Source organism: Hylobates moloch, unplaced genomic scaffold, assembly GCF_009828535.3.
Source record: "Hylobates moloch isolate HMO894 unplaced genomic scaffold, HMol_V3 SCAFFOLD_4, whole genome shotgun sequence".
Classification (NCBI taxonomy): Eukaryota; Metazoa; Chordata; class Mammalia; order Primates; family Hylobatidae; genus Hylobates; species Hylobates moloch.
In genome coordinates this window covers 14651204-14674061 of record NW_026652279.1, presented here as the reverse complement: position 1 = coordinate 14674061, position 22858 = coordinate 14651204, and the positions used below count along the sequence as shown (strand labels likewise).

Below are 22858 nucleotides of genomic sequence, written 5' to 3'. Positions count from 1 at the left end.
ACTTTAGGGATAGATCTCCTGACGTGCCAGAAAACCTTATTAAGCCTTAATTGTTGTATCTAAGATTCTGTGTGTTTTTAAAACTGTTGCCATTCTCCATTGGATTAGGTATTATGATTTTTTCCTCCTTTTCCAGAAGTCTAATTAGTAACTCCTGGTTAATTCTAAGCTATTACTTTCTTAGGCCATTGATTTTTAGAAGTTCTAACTTGGATTTTTAATATTGTCAGTAGGTGAAGGTCATACTGTGTAAGACTAAAGTATTCTGTAGCTTTAACAGATTAATAATTTTTTTTTTTTTTTTTGAGACAGAATCTCGCTCTGTTGCCCAGGCTGGAGTGCAGTGGCGCAATCTCGGCTCACAGCAACCTCTTCCTCCCAGGTTCAAGCGATTCTCCTGCCTCAGTGTCCCGCGTAGCTGGGACTACAGGCACACGTGCCACCACTGCCAGCTAATTTTTGTATTTTTTAGTAGAGATGGGGTTTCACCGTGTTGGCCAGGATGGTGTCGATCTGTTGACCTCGTGATCCGCCTGCATCGGCCTCCCGAAGTGCTGGGATTACAGGCGTGAGCCACTATACCCAGCCAGATTAATAATTTTTTTATAGAAATGACAGCTTCTGAAAAATGCTTGTTAAGAACCTTTTTCTATCTTGACTTGTATTCACCAAATCTGTGAGGGCATAGTTTTAGAGCTCTGTAAAATAGAATTATGTTTTATCAAGACATGTATTTCTCAGTTATATTTGTGAAGTCTTTGACTATTTTATTTTTTTCTTTTAATTAAAAAGATTTTATTATTATTTTCTGTAGAGATGGGGTCTTGCTATGTTGCTCAGGCTGGTCTTGAACTCCTGGGCTAAAATGATCCTCCTGCCTCAGACTGCCAGAGTATTGGGATTACTGGTGTGAGCCATTGTGCCCAGCTTTTTAAATATTTTAATCTAAGTATTAAACAAATTTATCTTTAAGGAATTTTTACCATTCGCCTGCCCAAAGAAACTCCTGGCCAGCATTTTGAGGGGCTGAACATGTTAACTGCTCTTCTGGCACCAAGAAAATCCAGGACAGCAAAACCACTTGTGGAAGAAATAGGTATGTTTATTGCAGTTGGGAGGAAATTAAGATAAAGAGAAATATTTGGAATGCTGTGTATTTGTAGGGGAAATGGGATATAGTGAATAGGAAATTGAAGAAAATACTTCAGGTATAAGGTGGTCATGTGAAACCATATGAAAATAGCTTCTTTGGTGATATAATTAAGACATTAAAAATCCTATTGAACCAGATCACTCACATTTTTGGACCAATTGAAACAGCATTCTGTGGTTGGCAAAATATTAGAATCTTGAGCTAAGATCAGAAGTATACAGTTCAGTGAGTTACGTAAAACAGGGGTCCCCAACCCTCAGGTTGCAGAGCAGTACTGATCCATGGCCCGTTAGGAACCTGGCTGCACAACAGGAGGTGAGCGGAGGGCCAGGAGTATTACTACCTGAGCTCTGGCTCCTGTCAGATCAGATTAGATTCTCATAGGAGCATGAACTTACTGTGAACTGTGCCTGCGAAGGGTCTAGGTTGTGTGCTCCCTATGGGAATCTAAAGCCTGGTGATCTCAGGTGGAACAGTTTCATCCCCCAAAACTGTCTCTTTACCTCTTTGATCTGTGGAAAAGTTGTCGTTCACAAATCCGATCTCTGCTGCCAAAAAGTTTGGGAACCACCGATGTAAAGTGAACACCACCTCTGTCAAGAAATGGAGTATTTCCAACACCTGAAGAATACCATCCTGTATTCTCCATTACTTTGCCCTCTCTTCAGGGTAACCACTATCCTCTGTTTTGGCTGTTTTTGCGTTGCATATATAGGTCATACAGTATGTGTTCTTTTTGTCTGGCTGCTTTCACTTAACATTATTTTTGTGAGATTTATTCATATTCTAGCTGAGATTTGTTTGCTTTCATTGCTATGTAATATTCCATTGTATGAATATACCACATTTTTGGTTCTTTTTTTTTTTTTTTGCTATCACGAATAGTGGAGGTATGAATATTGTTTTGGTACATTTGGTACATGTCTTTTGGTACATCTATGTGGGCATTTTTTCCTATTCCTATACTTTTTCTTCCCCTAGTTGTACTTAAATCCAATACTTAAAAAAATTAAAATTTAACACATTCAGGTGCTTCTGAGGTTCCTGAGGAAGTAGTTGACGATGAAGAATTTGATTGGGAAATTGAGCAGACACCCTATGAAGAGGTATCAGAAAGTGCTTTGAATCTGCAGTGCCACTATGGATTTGGAAACTTACGATCAGGAGTGTTGCATCGGTTACAGGTATGTTGTCTTTCTGAAAGATCTTGATCTATAGGGTTTTTCCATTTGGATGTTTTAATTTCAGTTATGCTTACACTTGGTAGTTTTTAAAAATAATATTACAGGAGGTGATTGTATTTAAAGCACTTAGCACAGCTAAAGTACATAGATGTTCATTCCCTTCCATTTCATTGGCTGTTCTGCCTAACTGTACTGCTCTTACAGACACCCTGTGGCTTTCTTTTTTCTCCCCTTTATTCAGTATTCTAGACATGAAGTTTCCCAAGCACAAAACAGAACTCCTCTCTCATACTTCCTGCAAAGCTTTATGTTTTATACTTCTGAAAAATGAGATCATGTACTTACGGCATGATGTCTCTTCTGTATATAAATGAAATAGAATGTTCCTGGTGAGAATGAGATTGTGTGTTTTGATCAAATTGTCTAATTCTTGGTATATAGTAGGCACCGTTGTCTATTCTTTTTTTTTTTTTTGAGACAGAGTCTTACTCTGTCACCAAGGCTGGAGTGCAGTGCAGTGGCGTGATCTCGGCTGATGGCAGCCTCTGCCTCTAGGGTTCAAGCAATCCTTCTGCCTCAGCCTCCTGAGTGGCTGGGATTACAGGTGCCCACCACCACACCTGGCTAGTTTTTTATATTTTTAGTGGAGATGGTGTTTTACCATGTTGGTCAGGATGGTCTCAAACTCAAGTGATTTGCCTGCCTTAGCCTCCCAAAGTTCTGGGATTACAGGCATGAGCCACTATGACCAGCCCATTGTTTATTTATTCTTTTTTTTTTTTTTAAGACAGAGTCTTACTTTGCTGGAGTGCAGTGGCACGATCTTGGGTCACTGCAACCTCTGCCTCTTGGGTCCAACTGATTCTCCTGCCTCAGCCTCCCAAGTAAGTGGGATTACAGGCGCCCATCACCACGCCTGGCTAATTTTTCTATTTTTAGTAGAGACAGAGTTTTGCCATGTTGGCTGAATTAGCCGGATGTGGTGGTGCGTGTAATCCCAGCAGTTTGGGAGGCCGAGGCGGGCAGATCATGAGGTCAGGAGATCGCAGCCATCCTGGCTAACACGGTGAAATCCTGTCTCTACTAAAAATACAAAAAATTAGCCAGGCATGGTGGCACCCGCCTGTAATCCCAGCTACTCGGGAGGCTGAGGCAGGAGAAACTCTTGAACCCGGGAAGCGGAGGTTGCAGTGAGCTGAGATCGCGTCACTGCACTCCAGCCTGGGCAAGAGTGAGACTCTGTCTCAAAAAACAAACAAAACAAAACGAAACAAAACAAAACAAAACCTGTTTAGAATGTGGTTTATTATCTTAAGACATATTTGAATTTACCAAGGAGAGGGAAAAGACCTAGGTTCTGGTCCCGCTCCTACCTCTGTTTAGATTTGGGATACCAGGCCAGTTATTTGACCACAAGTAAGTTTTGTCTCCTCTTTAGAATGTGGGGATAAATTTGCCCACCTACTTTATAAGGCTGGCTTGAAAATTTAAAAAGATAATGCATGTGAAAACTCTTTGGAAAGTATAGAATGCTGTAAAGACTCCTGCCTTTGAAAAATATAAAATGCTCTCAAAATTCCTTAAAGGGAACAAAACTGAGATTTACTTAGGAGCAAATAATGCTGGTGAAATAGCCTTCCTTCTAAAAACTTGGGTGTTTTTCTGCTCAGTTGTGGTCTGCCCATATTCTCTGCTTAATCACAATCGCTGGTCATCTCAGAGGTAATTAGAATAGAGTCAGTTTTGTCTGTAGCAGGAACTACAGTGAATGGCCCTCAATTGTTGGCCAAGAGGTAGTTTGTGGTCAGGCTGTTTTGGGCTTGCCAATCTAACGCTATACACGAATGATAATAAATGTCACACAGGCTAAGTATGGATTTTACATTTAGATTAGAAGTGCTTCTTGAGGCCAGAGATTTGTTACTTAATCGTTGCTGCTGTTTACGGAAAATCCTTTTGAAAGATTTCTGACAGGTTGCTGAGATGTTGTAGGAATGCCATAATGTGAGCCTAGAATGAGTCCCTTTTAGGCCAGAAATTCTTGTATCTTGAAAATGTTCACCTAATAATTTAGGGTTTCTTTTTTTTTTAAGCTGCTATACTTTCTGTCTTTTTGGATGTCTTAACTAATGCATCAAATACCTAGATATCTATTACTTAGGTTAAAAACATTAAACATGAACCAATATAGTTGACTCCTGTCTAATCCGTTTTTGTTTACATCCCTCTGTTTCCCATCAGAAATAAACCACTGTGGATGGGTGCGGTGGCTCACACCTGTAATTACATACAGCACTTTGGGAGGCTGAGGCAGGCAGGTCAGGAGTTTGAGACCAGTCTAGCCAACATGGCAAAACCCTGTCTCTGCTTAAAAATACAAAAATTAGCTGAGCGTGGTGGTGCATGCCTGTAATCCCAGCCGTTTCGGAGGCTGGCAGGAGAATTGCTTGAACCCAGGAGGCAGAGGTTGCAGGGAGCTGAGATTGCGCCACTACACTCCACCCAGTCTGGGTGACAGGGTGAGACTACATCTCAAAAAAATAAAAAAAGAAATGAACCACTGAATTTAATGTTTATTTTTCTAAGCATTTAAAATGGCTTAATTGTCTAAAATCATTAAACTCTTCTTCAAATTTTAATTGCATGAGCATTGCTTTTCTAAACAATTTGAATGCATATTCCCTAACGTAGGGGAAAAACAGCTGAGCATTTGGGAAAACTCTTAAGAGTTTTATAACATAAATAGTATACTACTTGTAGTACAGGTTTATAACCTCATATGTGCAATACTGGGATCACACAAAGTTCTGAAAACTAAAAGTTAAAATATTTAATTTGGTGGCAAAACTTAACCTGAACCGATACAGGTTTTTAAATCCCACTTAGTGTACATATTCAAAAATTTCCTGTAGAAGTAGTGTTTGGATATGGGCGCTGCCCCAGACATCTTAGAGGGTATTACATAAAATATGGTGTGCGCTCCATGTTACCTTTCTAAACTCTGAAAGAGTGAATCCTGAAGCTCACCTTGCTCCAGGGTATTTGGATAGCACTGTGCTGAGCACTTTGTGTGCAGCAACCAGACTTTTAGAAATCAAGTGTAAACCCAAGATTCCAAAAATTCAAATGTATCCTCTTGAAGATATTAAGGTAGATAGGTTTTATGAAATATTGCCGCAGAAATCTTGCATAATTGGTTAATTACTTATAGAGTTCTTCTTCATTCACAGCTGCTATTTATGGCAGCCGTAACAAGTGGTTCAAAACTGAGTGATCATGTAAGGTTAATAACATGACCCTATTTCTTTGAGTAAAGCAGCTGGGAGAAAGTGAAATGATGATCACAGTTAAGAGATTTTAGAACATCTTTTCTAATTTAAAATGATTTTGAAAACTTCACCATTTTCTCAAATAGTATTTTCTCACAAGTTTATTTTTTCTGGTTCTGCCTGTAGATGAAGAGATGTCCATACAGCGTCATTGACTACTCATATGAGTATTTTTACAGCTTTTTCCTCCCCCGTAGATGAAAAATGGCTTTGTTTCTAATACTAAAAGCAGTACAGATTTATTATAAAAATATAATACAAAGAAGAAAGTAAAAAAATTATTCATAATTTCAACACTCACTGATCTTTTCTTCATTGAATAATTTAGCCCTTTACGGAAGTCTTTCATATTTTTTTGCCTCCAACTTTTTAGACAGGATTTGCTTGTAAACGTCTATATTTTATACTGATAATAAGAAAATAAAATATTTTTGCCGAAACAAATTCTCTTTGAACATTCCTCCCTCCACTCCCCATACACAGAGATAAATTCTTCCTACCCCCAGTCTTTTTTTCCTTTCTGAAATTGCCACCAGCCACCAGTATGCCTTTGGAAAACTGCCCTAGCTGCTCAAAGTCAGGACTTCACAACAAGCTTCTGGCAGTGGTGGCTGCCAGCAGCAACAATCCTAGAATCTCTGGGCGCCAACCCAGCAAGCTCCTGGGACTGCTGCTGCCAGCGCCGCAGGACGCCAGGCTTGCTGGCCCTTGTCCTTCTTTTGGCTACACGGGGACCTGAGGCCATTTTTTCCAGGAGACCCAGTAGCCAGATGTGTTCATTGTTCTTTATTTTCTTTCTGGATTGTCTCTGCCTAACCTGTGCCTAACTTCCATAAACTTAATTTAAATCCTACCTGACCTTTTCTTGGCAATGTCTATCTTTAAATAGCTCTAATAACTAGTGGCCATAGCAGTTGTTTAAAAGAAAAAGGAACCTTTTTTCCTGCTGTAGTTGAACACTTCTCATCCTCTTTCTTCCCTTTGGTTGATTAGTGGCTTCTACTTCTAAACCCCAAGCTACCTTTGCGTTTAGTTTGTTTCTGTTTCTTTTTAGAGTCCAGTTTGAACGGGGCTGCTGCATGTGACTGTGCATAGAACAAGCCTGGGTGGGGGTTGCACTGCTCTGAACACTCGTGTTCTGCTGTGTACGTGTTGCATGACTATAGTGGAGGCCCTGAATCTGGAGGCCAGGGGGAAGAGGAGAGGAAAAAGAGCTGCTTTTTTTTTTTTTTGAGATGGAGTCTCGCTTTGTTGCCCAGGCTGGAGTGCAGTGGCGTGATCTCGACTCACTGCAAGCTCCGCCTCCTGGGTTCACCGCATTCTCCTGCCTCAGCCTCTCGAGAGCTGGGACTACAGGTGCCCGCCACCACACCCGGCTAATTTTTTGTATTTTTAGTAGAGACGGGGTTTCACCGTGTTAGCCAGGATGTTCTCGATCTCCCGACCTCGTGATCCGCCCGCCTTTGCCTCCCAAAGTGCTGGGATTACAGGCGTGAGCCACAATGCCCGGCCAAGAGCTGCTTTCTTATTGGTCAGTTCTCCTTCCCATGAGAGTAGAGACCTGGTCTGTGTGTTTATTACTGGATTTCCACTTTGGCACCCAGAACAGTTTCTACTCCATAGCAGGCCCTCTAGCACTATTTGCAGAATAGATGATTTAATATTGGACACCAGGCACAGTGATGGGGATACAGTGAAGAAGATGATAGATGAGATCTCTACCCTCAGAGAACATTCTAGTGAGGAGATGGACAGTAATTATGTAAACACATAACAAGTAAACAGGATAATGACAGATAGTTACAGGTAAAGGGAAAGGATGGGGTGAGGTGAAAGACTGGGGGTACTACTTTGGCTAGGATGCCCAGAGAAGACTCCTTTGAGAAGGTGACATTTGCACTGAGTTCTCAATGATGAGAAGGGTACTAAGAAGACTCCTTTGAGAAGGTGACATTTGCACTGAGTTCTCAATGATGAGAAGGGTACTATAAGTGCAAAGGCTCAGGATTGGAATTGATTGACATTATCTAGAAATGGAAAGAATAGTGAGTGGCTTGAGCGTATTTGAGCCAGAAGAGGACAGTGAACATGGGGTTGAAGAACAACAACATGGGCTAGATTGTGCAGAGCTGTGCTCACAGTCTGGGGCTATGCTCAGCGCAGTTAGAGTTTTTAAATTTCTGGGGTTATGTCAGTCCATTTACCCTCTGAAATGTAGAGTTATCTACAGAGACTCACATGTTATACCCCATTTATGACTTTATTTCTGGTCAAGGTGAAATAATGAAGCAGAACATGTAAGTCTGTGTTTTAAAATTGCTATTAGCAAGTGAGGAAATGGAAGTGGAGGGGAGGCTTTGTACTCACTAGGAAGTTTGCCAGTGAGTAACAGGGAGCAGCAGTGGAAGAGGGAGACAGAGAAAGGAGACCGACATTATTGAATGTATTGAGGCCTCTGCTTGTTCCTTACTTGTATTATCTCATCTAATCCTCACAACAGCTTGTAGTACAGAAAACTGTCCCCTTCCCCAAAAAAATGTCCTTGTGCTTCTCCCCAGAATATGTTACATTATGTTGCAGAAGGTATTTTGCAGATTTGGTTATGATGAGGATGTTGAGATGGGGAGAGTATCCTGGATACTCTGTCTCAAAAAAAAAAAAAAAAAAAGAAGCTGATAGAGGAATGGTATTATGATGTGGGGCTGCAAACCAAGGAATGAGGATAGCTTCTAAGATGGAATGGACAAACAATCTCTCCTAGAACCTCTAGAAAGGAGTGCAGCCCTTGATTTTAGCTCAGGGAGACTGATTTTGGTCTTCTGACTTCCAGAACTATAAGATAATAAATGTGCATTGTGTTAAGCCCAAGTTTGTGCAAATTTGTTATAGCACAGGAAGCAAAGAGGAAACTAATACCTAGTGCTGTGATAGAGATGTTACTGGACTTGACAGTAAGAGAGCTGAGGTTCAGAGAGTCTGCATGATTACACTGGAGCTGAGATGTAGATCCAGAACTTTTTGAGCACCAGCATGACACTCAAAGGAAAATACTATGTAATAGTATTTCAATAGGATGTAGTATAATATATTCTAATTCTCCAAAAAGTAAATTGCAAAGGAACTTTTGGAATGTAAATTTTTATAAGTTTGGAGACAGCCAGTAATCTGTTTTTTGCCCAGAATGTTTGTACTTGACAACATTAAGATGTTCTGGATGTTCCAGTGACTTCTTTTTTTTTGAGACGGAGTCTTGCTCTATCACCCAAGCTGGAGTGCAGTGGCACGATCTCATCTCACTGCAACCTCCACCTTCTGGGTTCAAAGAATTCTCCTGCCTCAGCCTCCTGAGTAGCTGGGATTACAGGTGCATGCCACCACACCTGGCTAATTTTTGTATTTTTTAGTAGAGACCGGGTTTCACGGGGTTTCGCCATGTTGGCCAGACTGGTCTCGAACTCCTGACCTCAGGCGATCCGCCCGCCTTGGCCTCCCAAAGTGCTGGGATTACAGGCATGAGCCACTGGGCCCGGCCTGTTCCAGTGACTTCTAAAAAGGTCTCTGGACCCTTTTTATTATATTAGTATGTGCTTAGATGAAATATTATTGATACTACTTAAGCTAAATGGATTGTGATAGGAATGAGAGAATTTTAAAATTATTATATGGAAATTTTGATTGTTTGGAGAGGCTCTATCCTATCTCTAACTGATTCAGCATTGCTCACGTTTGTTGTGGTGGTTTTTGCATTACAGCCATCAACTTTTAAACCTGCCTTTTAGGCACCAACCTATAAGTCTGTTTATAAATGTCTTAACAGTTTGCTTTCTCAACTCTCTAAGTTATTTCCCTTTTTTTTCTTTTCAGCTAATATTCTTTAAGCTTCTTCCAGTTTCTGTACTTCTCACTTGTGGAGGGTAGCAGGAGTAGTGAGACAGAAGAAAAAAAAAGACACAGTTTTAGGAGTATTTCACATTGTATAAGGTTTCTTTGCTTCGCAATTCTGATGAAAAGAATAAAGACCATATGGCATCCTAGGCAGTTTTCCTAATGTCTATTTATTCTGTAGGATTTGGCTTGGGAAACATATTCCATATCAGTATGTATGCATCTAGGCAAAGGCAATGACGGGAAAACTGATTCTTAGGATTCGACTTTTACATTTTTCAATGGAAAGTCATATACTGTGCATCAAAATTGCCCATAAAAATTCTTTCTGTCTGTCTGTCTGTCTGTCTGTCTATCCGTCTGTCTGTCTGTCTATCTATCTATCTATCTATCTATCTATCTATCTATCTATCTATCTATCTATCTATATCTCTGATAGAGTCTGGCTCTGTTGTCGAGGCTGGAGTGCAGTGGCATGATCTTGGCTCACTGCAGCCTCCATCTCCTGAGCTCAAGCCATCCTCCCACCTCAGCCTCCCAAGTAGCTGGGACTACAAGCGTGAGCCACCACGCCTGGCTAATTTTTGTATTTTTTGTAGAGATGGGGTTTCTCCATGTTGCCCAGGATGGTTTGAACTCCTGGGCTCAAGCAGTCTGCCCGCCTTGGCCTCCCAAAGTGCTGGGATTACAGGAGTGCGCCACCACGCCCAGCTTGTATGTAGTCTTTTACAGGATCTGAAATCTGAAGTGGTCCAAAATCCAAAACTTTTTGAGCACAAACATGGAACTCAAAGGAAATACTCTTTGGAGCATTTCGCATTTGGGATTATTGGAATAGGGCTGCTTAACTGGTATAATGCAAGTATTCCAAAATGTAGAAATATTCAAGATCCAAAACACTCTGTTCCCAAGCATTTTGTATAAGGGATATTCAATCTGTATGGTAATGCTTCTTTAGACCAGCTGAGCTAGACTGTAGGAAGAAAGAAGAGACTTGTGTAGATATCTGAAAATCCAGCCACTCTACGTTTAATAACTTGCAAATCTCTAGGTGTAAATGGGGAAATGGATGTTGAGTTAAATGTTCCTGCTTGCTTGTAGGGATTTATTCCATTCTGTTTTTTTTTTTTTTTTGAGACGGAGTCTCGCTCTGTCATCCAGGCTGGAGCGTGCAGTGGTGCAATCTCGGCTCACTGCAAGCTCTGCCTCCCGGGTTCACGCCATTCTCCTGCCTCAGCCTCTCCGAGTAGCTCGGACTACAGGCGCCCGCCACCACGCCCGGCTAATTTTTTGTATTTTTAGTAGAGACGGGGTTTCATCGTGGTCTCGATCTGCTGACCTCGTGATCCGCCCTCCTCGGCCTCCCAAAGTGCTGGGATTACAAGCGTGAGCCACCGCGCCTGGCCCCATTCTGTTTTTTATGTTAAACTTTTATAGCCTTAATGTCTGTCAGTCAGCTTGTTTGTTGTAAGGATTAAATGAGATAATTTATGAGAAAGATCTCACAGACCCTACCAAGTAGTAGATGCTTAAACATTTGTCGGATTTGAATCTAAATGTCACAGGTGGCATCATCGTTTACTGATCAGTTAGGTTCTTCCTGTGCTTTGACATTTTGTACAAAATTTGAGTTTTAAATGCTAAAAATAGGAGATAGCAATTATTCTTTCTTTTCTGGGTGTCCTCAGGATGAATTGAGTGATGTTATTGATATTAAGGATCCAGATTTCACCCCTGCAGCTGAACGAAGACAGAAGCGCCTGGCCGCTGAGCTGGCCAAGTTTGATCCTGATCATTATCTGTGAGTAATGAGATTTTTGAGGGTTAAATAATTTACTTGACATTTATTTTAAAACTTTTGAGTGTCTTTTAAACTCTGCTAGGGATGTGCGTTTTGGATTCCAGAAATTATTGATGACTGAAGACCTTAATGGACATTTGAATTAACCTACAACGGTTGTACCTCTGTAATCTTTGTAAGATGTTGCCTCTTATATCTCAAGTTGTTCATCTTAGCAACAGAGAACTCTTCTAACATACTTTTTAGTTTTTTTCTTGCCAGGCTTAAAAAGATAATACTGAATTCATGAGACTATTACACTTCTTTTAAATAAACTTTTGGTTGTGATTAATGGTGTGCATAAATGAACATATGTTTCAATTTCTTTAAGAATTTAAATGTACCTGTACCACATTTCTTGGCTGATCCCAGGATCTTCCTAATACTTTCATCTGCTAGCCCTTGTAATCAGTGATATGTTTCCAATGAACAAATAATTATTCTTTGGTAGAGAATAAATAGAATCTAATTTGAAGTTTTGCTGTATTTCCCACTGGCATTAATTGTGTTTTTGGCTATAATGTATCTCCATCAGGCCTAAATTTGCATGAAGAACTTACCTAATTAACAGATAGGTACATGATGACTTGAGAGATTGTGATACCTCCCACTGGCCAGGATAGCAGCATTTCTTCCAAGGATTTTCGCTTGACCTCTCTTGGACATGTGGCTCTACTGGGATGCGTGGAGAATGAGGGTTTTATGTTGATGTAGACCTTAATTATTAATTCTGGGTCAAGATTTTCTAAACTGTTACATATGTAGTTATAATCATCATATCTCCTTATATTGGTATAGTACCTGCAGCTTATAAAGTGCAGTCATGTGATTATTCAGTTTTCACAACAGATGAGGAGAGGAGTTTAAGGGACTTGCTCAAGGTCACACTACTACTAAGTGGCTTGGCCAAGACTTGAAAAGAGTCTCTCCATTTGTCATTTTGTATATCCGTTTCATGTACACTATTTCAGTTTAACTGCTGTAGCTCTTGTGATTAACATTCTATCTCCTGTGACACAGTAGGATACTAATTGGAATGGCAGGGATATATCTTGTGATGTGCAAATGGAATGAGTGATGTGTAATGATAAATAGTTGAACTGTTCAACATCCTAAGGGAAACTGGGTAAGAGCAGGGTATGTTACATTTTGGAGGACATCTGAGAGATTCAACTCCATTTACATTGCTATTTCTAATTACTTTTATCTCTCCAGTTGTGGTTTTAAAGGTCCACTGAAGAGTAATTTGAAGAAACCCATTTAAAATTATGCTGAATATTTAAAGTGGAAATTTCATTGTCAGCAAATTTCTCAGGCTAGCATAAAAACAGAATGAGCTTTACAAGACTGAAATTTCTAGTGGGAGGGAGCTTAATTAGAAGAACTGCCTATCTCCTCTCTTCTAAAACTAGAAGAATAACTATGGCCTGAGAGAATTAGGAAATTGGAATTTATAGTTAGCAGTGTGATATTATAAGCAGCCCGTATTTTTCTCCATCTTCTGTGTGTCTTTATCCAGAAGCTCATTTTCTTTAATACTATGCGTGAAATATTCTTTCCACTTCTCAAAGAACAGTTCTTACAGGAATGGTTTAAATTTAGTTATGGGCTAAGTGAGGAGAGTGGGAGTCATGAGGTAAAGATTCTTTGTGACTTTTCTGATAGCAGTAAGACTTTGGCTCAGTGTAATTTTTGTGTTACTTACTACTCACTATTTATATTAGCTGACTGACTCACCCAAATGTATTAATATTAAATGAAATGCAACTAAAATTCTTTTAAATTTTTATTTAAAAATTCTTTTTTTTAGCTCAGTGCTTTTTTTTCTTGTTGTTAGTGGTTAAAACAGTGGAGAAAAAAAGCCTCACTTTTAATTACTATCTACCATGCAGATAATACATTGTAATATACACATGTAATACATAATGTGTATAATATTAGCATAATATTACCTGACTCACCCAAATGTATTAATATTAAATGAAATGCACCTAAAATTCTTAATTAAAATTTTTTTTAGCTCAGTGCTTTTTTTTTTGTTTTTGTTAGTGGTTAAAAGAGTGGAGAAAAAAAGGCTCACTTTAAATTACTATCACAATGCAGATAATACATTGTAATATACACATGTAATGCATAATGTATATAATATTAGCATAATTAATAATGTATATAATATTAGCATAATATTACCTATTTGTAAGTTGTTTGACTTGTCTTTACAAGTCATAGTGTTTCCTCCTGTTGTCAGGATTTGGGGGGCTTTAGGAATTTTAATTTCAGCCTAAGCAGAACACAGTGAAGTCAGTTGATTGTAAAGAAGAATTTATACATTTCAAAGGCACATATATGATTTTAGATTGTTATTTAAAAGTCTTTTATTGTAAAATCTGGATGTTATTGTGGTATAATCTTTTTTTTTTTTGGCATGTTTTGCAGCCCACTATAGTGCTGGGCATATAATAGATGATCCATAAATGTTTATTGTTTTTTATTATCCATTTCTTACTTGTAATTCCTTTGGGGTATTATTTTTACACTAAAATATGTTGACAGCATCTTGAAGCATTTCTTAATAGTCATTCCTCATTGCTTATTATTATAGCCAAGTATTCATATTTCTCTTGCTGAAGGTGTTTGGTTTTCTTCTTCCCAAATAGTTTTTTAATTGTTGGCATACATTTTACAGTAACCAGTTCATAAAATCTTGCCTATTTCTTTGGGAGAAAACCTAAGAATTTAGTCGGTATTCTAAACATCTGTGAGATAAGAAAAGGGACAAAAATGATCTTATACCATTTGTTGTACCATTTTAAATTGCGATAATTTTTCATTACTCTGAATTTGTGAAAAAAGATGGTATATTAATTAAGTTCTTGGGTTTATTGAGTAGATATTAAGACAACAAATAGTAATTGGAAGGCTGGGAGCAAGATCACCTGCTTCTGAGGTGGCTCTCAATTCAAAACACAGAACTTGAGAAAAAGCATTAGAATACAACTTTATGTATCCCTTCTTTCATTTATGTATTTATTTGTTCAACAAATATTTGTCTGAATGAACTACATGCTAAGCAGTGTCATAGATACCAAGGACACCGTGGTGCATACGCAAGATCTCAATCTCTATGTTGTCCATGGGGCTTCCATTGTAGTGAAGGAAGTAGGCACTATTTTTATTGTAATTAAGTGCTATGAAGAAGAAGCATATTGAAGAGAGTGACTGGGCATCCCACTGACTTGACTCCTCTGTTCAACCTGTCGAAAATTGAACTCATCCTTTTACCTCTAAAGTCTTAGTGAATTTTCAAACTTGATTGATGCCCCATTTTTCACTCCAGTCACCCAGGTTAGAAAGCAGGGATTCACCTTTGCCTTCTTTCTTATCCCACACATTCAATCAATCCTGAAGTTGTACCATTTAACTCTGTAGTATTTTTTTTTTTTTTTTCACTTCATCAATTTCTGGCCCTCATCTGTGTCTGGTTTAGTGCAGCACTCACTAACTGCCTAACTGGCATCCCTGCTTCTAGTCTGGACTTCTTCAGATCCATCAACCATGAACCATTAGTATGATATCTTATGTGCTGAAAATGAAAATCTGCTTAACTCTGTCCTTGCTGCTCTTCTGCTTAAAGTACCTAACTCCTTTGTGTGTCATTGCAATTTCCCTGTGATCTGGACCCTGCCTTCCTCTGTAGCTTCACTTTTGCCACTCCCTGCTCACGTTTTATACCGCAGCAATAATGAACGTTTGCATTTCCCCACCTGTACCACATGGCTTTTCTCTCTTTTTTTTTTTTTTTTTGAGACAGAGTCTTGCTCTGTTGCCCATGCTGGAGTGCAGTGGTGCGATCTTGGCTCACTACAGCCTCTGCCTCCTGGGTTCAAGTGATACTCCTGCCTCAGCCTCCTGAGTAGCTTAGATTACAGGTGTGCACCACCATGCCCAGCTAACTTGTATTTTTAATAGATACCGCGGTTTCACCATGTTGGCCAGGCTGGTCTCAAACTCCTGACCTCAAGTGATCCACATGCCTTGGCCTCCCAAAGTGTTGGGATTACAGACGTGAGCCACCACGCCCAGCCCACACTGCTTCTCATATATTTCCTTTTATCATGGTATCCCTTTGCCATTTATTTCCCCTGACCCCACATTGCCTGAATAGTGGTTGCTTATCTCTTCAGACTAGGCTCATTGTTTCTTCCATGCACTCGCCCTGTTAGACTGGCTTAGGAAGCCCACGTCAGTGCTTCCCTATTACAGTTTGTCTTGTTTTTACTACATTGTTTTATAATGTTCTGTGTTTGTGTACATGGTTCTCGTTAAATTGTGGAGTCCTTAAGGGCAGGAAGTGAGTTTTACAGATCTTCATCTTCATCTTCCTGATGATGCACGTAGAGGGCATTCAGTGAATGCTTGTTCAGTTAGTGACCTTAAGAGTCTTGAGAAAGGCTGGGCGCGGTGGCTCACACCTGTAATCCCAGCACTTTGGGAGGCCAGGGCGGGCGGATCACGAGGTCAGGAGATCGAGACCATCCTGGCTAACACGGTGAAACCCCATCTTTACTAAAAATACAAAAAAATTAGCTGGGCGTGGTGGCGGGCACCTGTAGTCCCAGCTACTTGGGAGGCTGAGGCAGGAGAATGGCGTGAACCCGGGAGGCGGAGCTTGCAGTGAGCCGAGATTGCGCCACTGCACTCCAGCCTGGGCGACAGAGCGAGACACTGTCTTGAAAAAAAAAAAAAAGTCTTGAAAAAAAATTGAGATCTCAAATGAAAAAACAGACATCAAAACTTGAAAGTAATTTATTATGAAAAGTAAAGCATAAGTCGCCATCAGCGCTTATTCATGAAACTCTTAATTCATGGACAATGTCAAGCATAGACCACAGTTCAGATTACTAGGACTGTATTAGTGAAATTTTACTCAAAATAATCAAACATTTTGGAGGTGTTTTTGGTGGGGAGGGGTATGGAGGTGGTAGAAATGCCGTGTTACCAAGCCAGTTTTCTTTTCCCCTTCATCGTGGTCCCTTGGGGAGGAAAACAGCATCTTTTCAGATAGGCTCCTCTACTCTTGCCTTTGGTGCCCTCCACGCTGCGGTGTCCAAGGCCCTTTTCCCTTTGGTGCCCTCCACGCTGCGGTGTCCAAGGCCCTTTTCTCTCACTGCGTCAGTTCTTCCTGGGCAGTTTTATCCTCTTCTTGGTTTAGATGCTTATGACTCTCATATCTCTGTCTTGAGCATCAGACTTGTATGTCCACTTACCTATTGGATGGGTCTGTTTGTAAATCCTAAAAAAAGGCATGTCATACTCAACCTATCCCAAGCAGGAGTCATTATTTCTCACTCATGTCTGTTAGCTTCCCTCCTATGTCCCTGTCTCAACGAAGGACACTGTTGTCCACTGAGTTGTGGAGGCCAGAATTCTCAGTGTCATTTTTCACTCCTTGAGCTCTTCATTCCCTGCATCCTGAGGGTTCTGTCATCTACATATAGGTCAGATTCATCCACTTTGCTCTGTGTCCACTGCCACTCTCTTGTTCTAGGCCACCATTATGTCTGCTTCTCCAGGTTTCTCCCTTTAAATCATTTTCCAGGCTGCAATAAGAGTGATGTTTCTAAACCATGCTAATGTCATTCCCCTAAGTAAAAAGCTTTTAAGTGTTTAGTTGGTAAGGATCATCTTTGAGATTTTTTAAACATGGCTTACAAGGTGGTTGCCGCTGTATTATGTTCAGCTTCTTTCAACTTTTTTTCTCTTAAATGTGCCTTCTTGTTTTCTAGCCTTCGCCAGCCAGTTTTTCATTACAGAATACCCTGTCCCACCCCTCTTCATCTGGTTAACTGTTCATTATCATTCAACCGTTGGTTTAGATATTATATCCTCCAGGGTCCTTGCCTGTCATTCTAATTTATTTTGCCCTAGAATCTTGTACTGCTGATATGTCATAGCATTTTGCTATATTGTAATTGCTTGACTCTCCCATGGGATTGTAGGTTGTGTGAGGGCCAGGACTGTCTGTGTCTTGTCCGCAGTGGAACTCCAGTGCCTAACATGGATCATGGAACATGGCACAATGTCAGTACTTTCTGTTGAACGAATGACTTATTTAGCATTTTAGCCATTTATTGTTATTGTTTATACCTTTGAAATCTATTTCCTAGAAAAAAGCTCACGTTCTGATTTGTGGATGAGTTTATAGTAGAACTTCAATTCAAAAGAGTTCCTTCACTTTAAGGAGATAGAGATAGCTAATAAGAAAATAGGCTTAGCAGGATTAGTTTATGAAGCAGCTATTTTGTCCTAGTCTCATATGTCTGTGCACCTGTCAGAAATTGTTACTGAGAATTCCTATTTCAAGATATTAGCTGTTCAGTTTTGTCTAATATGTACTTTATTTCCTCATATATAAAAATGGAATATTTATGTTGGTTAAGAGCTTGGAGTCTGGAATAAGAGTTCAGTACGTCTACATCTTAGCTACGCTTTTTACTTGTTCTCTGAACTTGGCCAAGATACAAAACTTTTCTGAGCCTCAGTTTCTACCTTTGTAAAATGAGGGTATTGATAGTACCCCATGCCCATAGTGATGGTGTGAGGATTCAAAGAAATAATGGATGCAAAGCTTTTAGTGCAGTGCCTGGAACATACGAAGAACTCCGTAAGTTGTCTGTGATCTTTCTAATTTTTAAATGATTTCAGTATCTCAGGTGAAAGGGAAGACTGTGTAAAACTATCAGTTAGAAACTGATATAAGGTTATAGTTTACAACTATAAGATTGTAAAACTATCAGAAAATTCAGTGTATCAAAGCAACCAACTCCTTGAGTTTCTAGTTAACTAAAATATAAATAAAATTTTCACCATGAGTTATACTTTGTTAATGCTTTTCCCAAGAATACCAATTTCCAACTTTGAATGCAAGATAGAATCATTTCTGAATAAGTGTCCTCCAAGAGTGAGAGGTGTATTTTGAATGTGGCTGTTATTTTTCTAGTTAAAACAGGAATGTTGAGTGCAGGAAAATTCGCTTTCTGTTCTCTACAAATGTTGCTTTTATCTTCTTCAGTAGTTTAAGGAACTGTTAAAATTAGTATCTTAAAATAGTTTGTATCTTGGTAGAAAATATGAGTGCACATGCCAAAAATGGGGTGTGTGTGTGTGTGTGTGTGTGTGTGTGTGTATAGCCCCTTTTAGCCTCTTGGTGGAGATGCAATATCCTGAATTTCCTACTCATCTGCTTGTTTTTCTTTGTTGGTTGAGTTCAAAAATTTTTTCCCTTATTGAAATTTTACTAAAGTCTGTGGTACTTGCATACCTAGCACAAGTGCTAGATTTCAGTCCAGTGTGTCTTCAGATTTGCTTCATTTCACATCATTGAATATGGAATGGGACTTCAGGGTAGGACCAGTATTCTATGTACCTTCTCTTTAAAGAGATCAGAGGTTGGACACAGTGGGTCAAGCCTGTAATCCCATCACACTTTGGGAGGCTGCGGTGGGAGGATCACTTGAGGCCGAGAGTCTAAGACCTGTCTGGGCAAGGAAGCAAGACCCCGTTTCTATAAAAAAATGGAAATTAGCCAGGCACAGTAGCATGTGCCTGTAGTCATAGCTACTTGAGAAGCTGAGACAGGAGGATTGCTTGACCCCAGGAGTTTGAGGGTGCAGTGAGCTGTGATCATGTTACTACTGTACTGTAGCCTGAATGACAGAGTGAGACCTATCTCTTTTTTAAAAAGTTTAAAAAAAAAAAAAGAGATCAGAAATGTTATATATCCCTTTAGTCAGATACTTTTGTTTTATGGTAAGTAACTTATGTTTGTGGTTAGTAACTACAAAGAAAGTAAATATAGTGTTCAATCTTTCCTTGAAATGTACTTTGAATTAAAAATCTGTATTTCTAGTACAAATATGAGTTAAGATAAAATGTTAAAAAGTAAAAGCCAGTGAAATCCTGTAGAGTAAGTTCTTTCAATGTTTTTTCCTAGAGCTGACTTTTTTGAAGACGAGGCGATTGAACAGATTTTGAAGTATAATCCTTGGTGGACTGATAAATATTCAAAAATGATGGCCTTTTTGGAAAAGAGTCAGGAGCAAGAAAATCATGCTACATTAGGTAAGAAACTCAAATTCGGCTAATTTGTTTCATTTTAAAATCTCATGGTGTACCACGTTTACTGCCTTCCATATTATTAAGCATATAGTTGTAATTGCCTTATAATGTTAAAATATGAGTTTGAATTGCTAATTTTGGAAATGACTTCTTTGCCCCTGACTGGAAAATGCCACTAAATAATTAGGCTTATTTGTGTTGGAAAATTCTTTTGAAGTATGTTTTCCTTTAGAATCATTGGAGTTCTTTTAAATTAATTATTTTTTAAAACCTAAATTTAGGGATATTATCACACAGGACATTTGTAGTTTCTCAATAACCTGCTTAAGAGGTATGAACATTCTTCTTTGGTAAGGACATTTGAGTATTAGTAACGGGGGGAAAAGATCCAGGTGGGAAAAGACCTAGATGGACATGATATTACCAGCTTCTCTAAGTGCAGTGCAGCATTGATATATTAAGACTATACGTTAGAAATATAACATTTGCAGACAGATCAAGAAGGGAACACCCATGTTTTCTGTCACACTGATTTGGCTTTTATTTACATATTCAAAATAAAATTTTAGTGTTTAAATGGAAAGAATACACATATATGTACATTCGGAAGAGTATTAAATGGAATATAGACTCTTCCCACCCCAAGTTCTTCTTCCCAGAAGTAATCACTATTAGCAATCTTGGGATATTTTAAAAATATATATTCCCACATCTAAGCAGTTGCTTTAAGAAATGTCTCCACATAGACTCATGTATACCCGGTTCATACCTTGTTTTCAATTTGTAGTGTGTGTTGCACATCTTGCGTATTAGTATGTAGAGATCTACCTGAAGCTTTTCATGATTACATAGTATCCTGTTGGATATTTTTTTCATGATTGATGGATATTCGGGCTGTTTACTACTGGTGGACATTTGGGTGACTTCCTGTTTTCTGCAGTTGCAAATAATATATATAGTGGCCTTCTTTGACCACTCACTCTGAAGTAGCTACAGGGTCTCTAATGCATCACAGTTTTTTATTTTCTGCATATCAATGAAATAGCCTGTTATCTGCTATTTTTTCAGTGTCTAGTATAGTGCCTGTTATATAAAGATACTCAGTAAATATCTATAAATATTGTAATAAATGTTTTTATGGTTAAGTTTTATTAAAGTTTAGGTGAGTTCTACCATATCAAAAAATTGCTGCTATAATATTGTAGAAAATAGAAGACTAGCTTTATTGCATAACAAAAGCCCATTATAGTGACTCTTGTTATAGATTTATTGTCGTTTTCAACAAATCTTGACTTTTATATTTGAGTTTAAGCAGCTTTCAGAAACTTCTCACGTTACGTATATATAGACAAATTTTCAGGTATAAGATTGCTAACACAATATAGATAGTTAATTGTAAATGCTAGGTAGATCTGGTCATGAAGTTTGAACAAACTTAAATCATCAAGTGTATCAACTGGTTTGCGTCAGTTTCCCTAATTTTAGCACAGTATTTTAATGAGGTGGTGTGGGAGAAAATTGATGGTTGCGTAGTTGAGTTTTCTGTCCACCAGGGTGAGCTAGTTGCCCTAAAAATCAGGAGAAGGCGTTCCCTTTGATTTAAATTGTAACTTACTCTACTTTGATAAACTGTAGCTTGTTCTCAGTCCAGTTTTCTGTGTCAGCAATGCTGTTAGTCTTCTGTGTAATTTTAGCAGGAGATCAAGCCACTCAGTCCTTTTAACCACCTGCCCTCCTGACCGTTCATCTGACCCATGGCTGATAGCCAGGCTGGTGCATCAGGAACAGTCATAGTCTGCAAAGCCATTATGGTGATTCATTCTAAAAACCACCTTTAAAAATAGCAAGGACATGTGATCTAAGGTAGAAGAACTTGAGCTTTGCGTCGAACAGAGTGTCTCTTCTAATAATACCAAGTATAAGATATAAACTAAATGTAGGCTTGGGGTTGGACTTCTTGTTCCACCACATGCTTGCGATATGATCTTGCACCTTTGGGTTGCTGTGGAAATGCTGTACCTACCTTAGAGTTGTCCTGAGATTGAATGAAACGATGTATTTAAAATCCTGTAAATGTTAGAAATTATTATTGTAGAGTAAAATCAGTCACAGGAGAGCCAGGAGTTGGATGGTTTCTCTGTGAAATTACAATTTTTATACATTTAGAAAGCTTTAAGGGAAAGTTCCTTGTTAACAAGATTTCTCTCTCATTTAAAAAATCCTGGTTCAAATATTTGGGGCACTCAGAATTGGAGGAAGTGTGTTGAGCCGGGATAAAATATGGGGGAAAAGAAATAAACCAAGAAATAAACATCACAGTTTTCTGCTTACCTGTGGTGCATGCTGCTGTACCTTTTCTCCTCTTCCTCTTTGTTCTTTGCCTCTCTGGCCTTCTTCCTCTTTGTGTCATAGCGTGGGCTATTGTCTGTTTAACACCTCCTCATCAGGTGTCGCCAGGCAGATACAACAGTGCAGGTGAGGGGTGTACCTTTGATTCTGTATCATAAAATATTAACCTAGATTGCTTTGAATTCCAGATAAGCCTTAGGTGGTGAACTTTGCTCCCTCTTTTTCTCCCTTGGTTGTAATTCTTGTCATTTTCATCATAGCCCTGAGTTACAACAGGGAGACTTTTCTCCAGCTTTGTAGTGATCCAGATTTTCCTCCCCAGAGGCTTGTAAATGGAAGTGTTAAACGCTGTGCTTCCCCTGAGCTGTGGTTTCATGAGGATGAACTCACCGCATTTCCCATGTTGTCTTTCAGTGGTTAATCTGAAGCTCCAGAGTCTTGGCACGTTATTGCTTGTTATGACACCACATAACATTTATAGTCAATGAACTTCCTAGCAGGGACATCCTGTTTGGCACCAGTGAGCCCTTCAGTGTTTGTAGAGATAACTGTCAGTGTCAACTTTGAAAGTTGTAGCACTGCAGGGCTACCCATTTAGGCTGAAGGTTTGAATGCAGCACAATTTTTTCTGGTTCCCTTGATCTGGTTCCAGTGAATGTACAATGTAATAGACAGATGTGCGTTACTCTGAGAGCATTGAGATTCTTTGTGATTTAATTGTTGACCCAGATAAGAGGGATGTTTGGGAGGGGGATTCAGAGAGGAAGGGAGGATTTAAAAGTAACAACATTAGAAAATATTTGGAAGAGAAAAGCGACTACCTTGCAGACATCTTTCATTTTGATAGTCCCTTTGCAGCCTTCAGACATATTGGTGGGGTTTTTGATGTTGGGAGGTGGTCCTCGGCCATTTGCTTCAATGCTAGGGCACCAGTTTCCTCCTCAAATGTATTGAGAGTTCAGCTGACTTTTGTTTCACTGGAGATTACTTTTAAAAGTAT

The 22858-nt window shown here is 39.2% G+C and overlaps 1 protein-coding gene across 2 annotated transcripts in view; it reads left to right on the top strand.

Annotated features, from left to right (window-relative positions):
• Positions 1–22858, top strand: part of SHQ1 (SHQ1, H/ACA ribonucleoprotein assembly factor) — a 105686-nt gene that overhangs the window by 5044 nt on the left and 77784 nt on the right. For both annotated transcript variants that reach the window (XM_032149500.2, XM_058437164.1), the window contains exons 3-6: positions 974–1096; positions 2183–2337; positions 11240–11352; positions 19385–19512. In XM_032149500.2, the coding sequence (XP_032005391.1) occupies positions 974–1096; positions 2183–2337; positions 11240–11352; positions 19385–19512 (519 nt within the window). The remainder of the gene's footprint in view (positions 1–973; positions 1097–2182; positions 2338–11239; positions 11353–19384; positions 19513–22858) is intronic.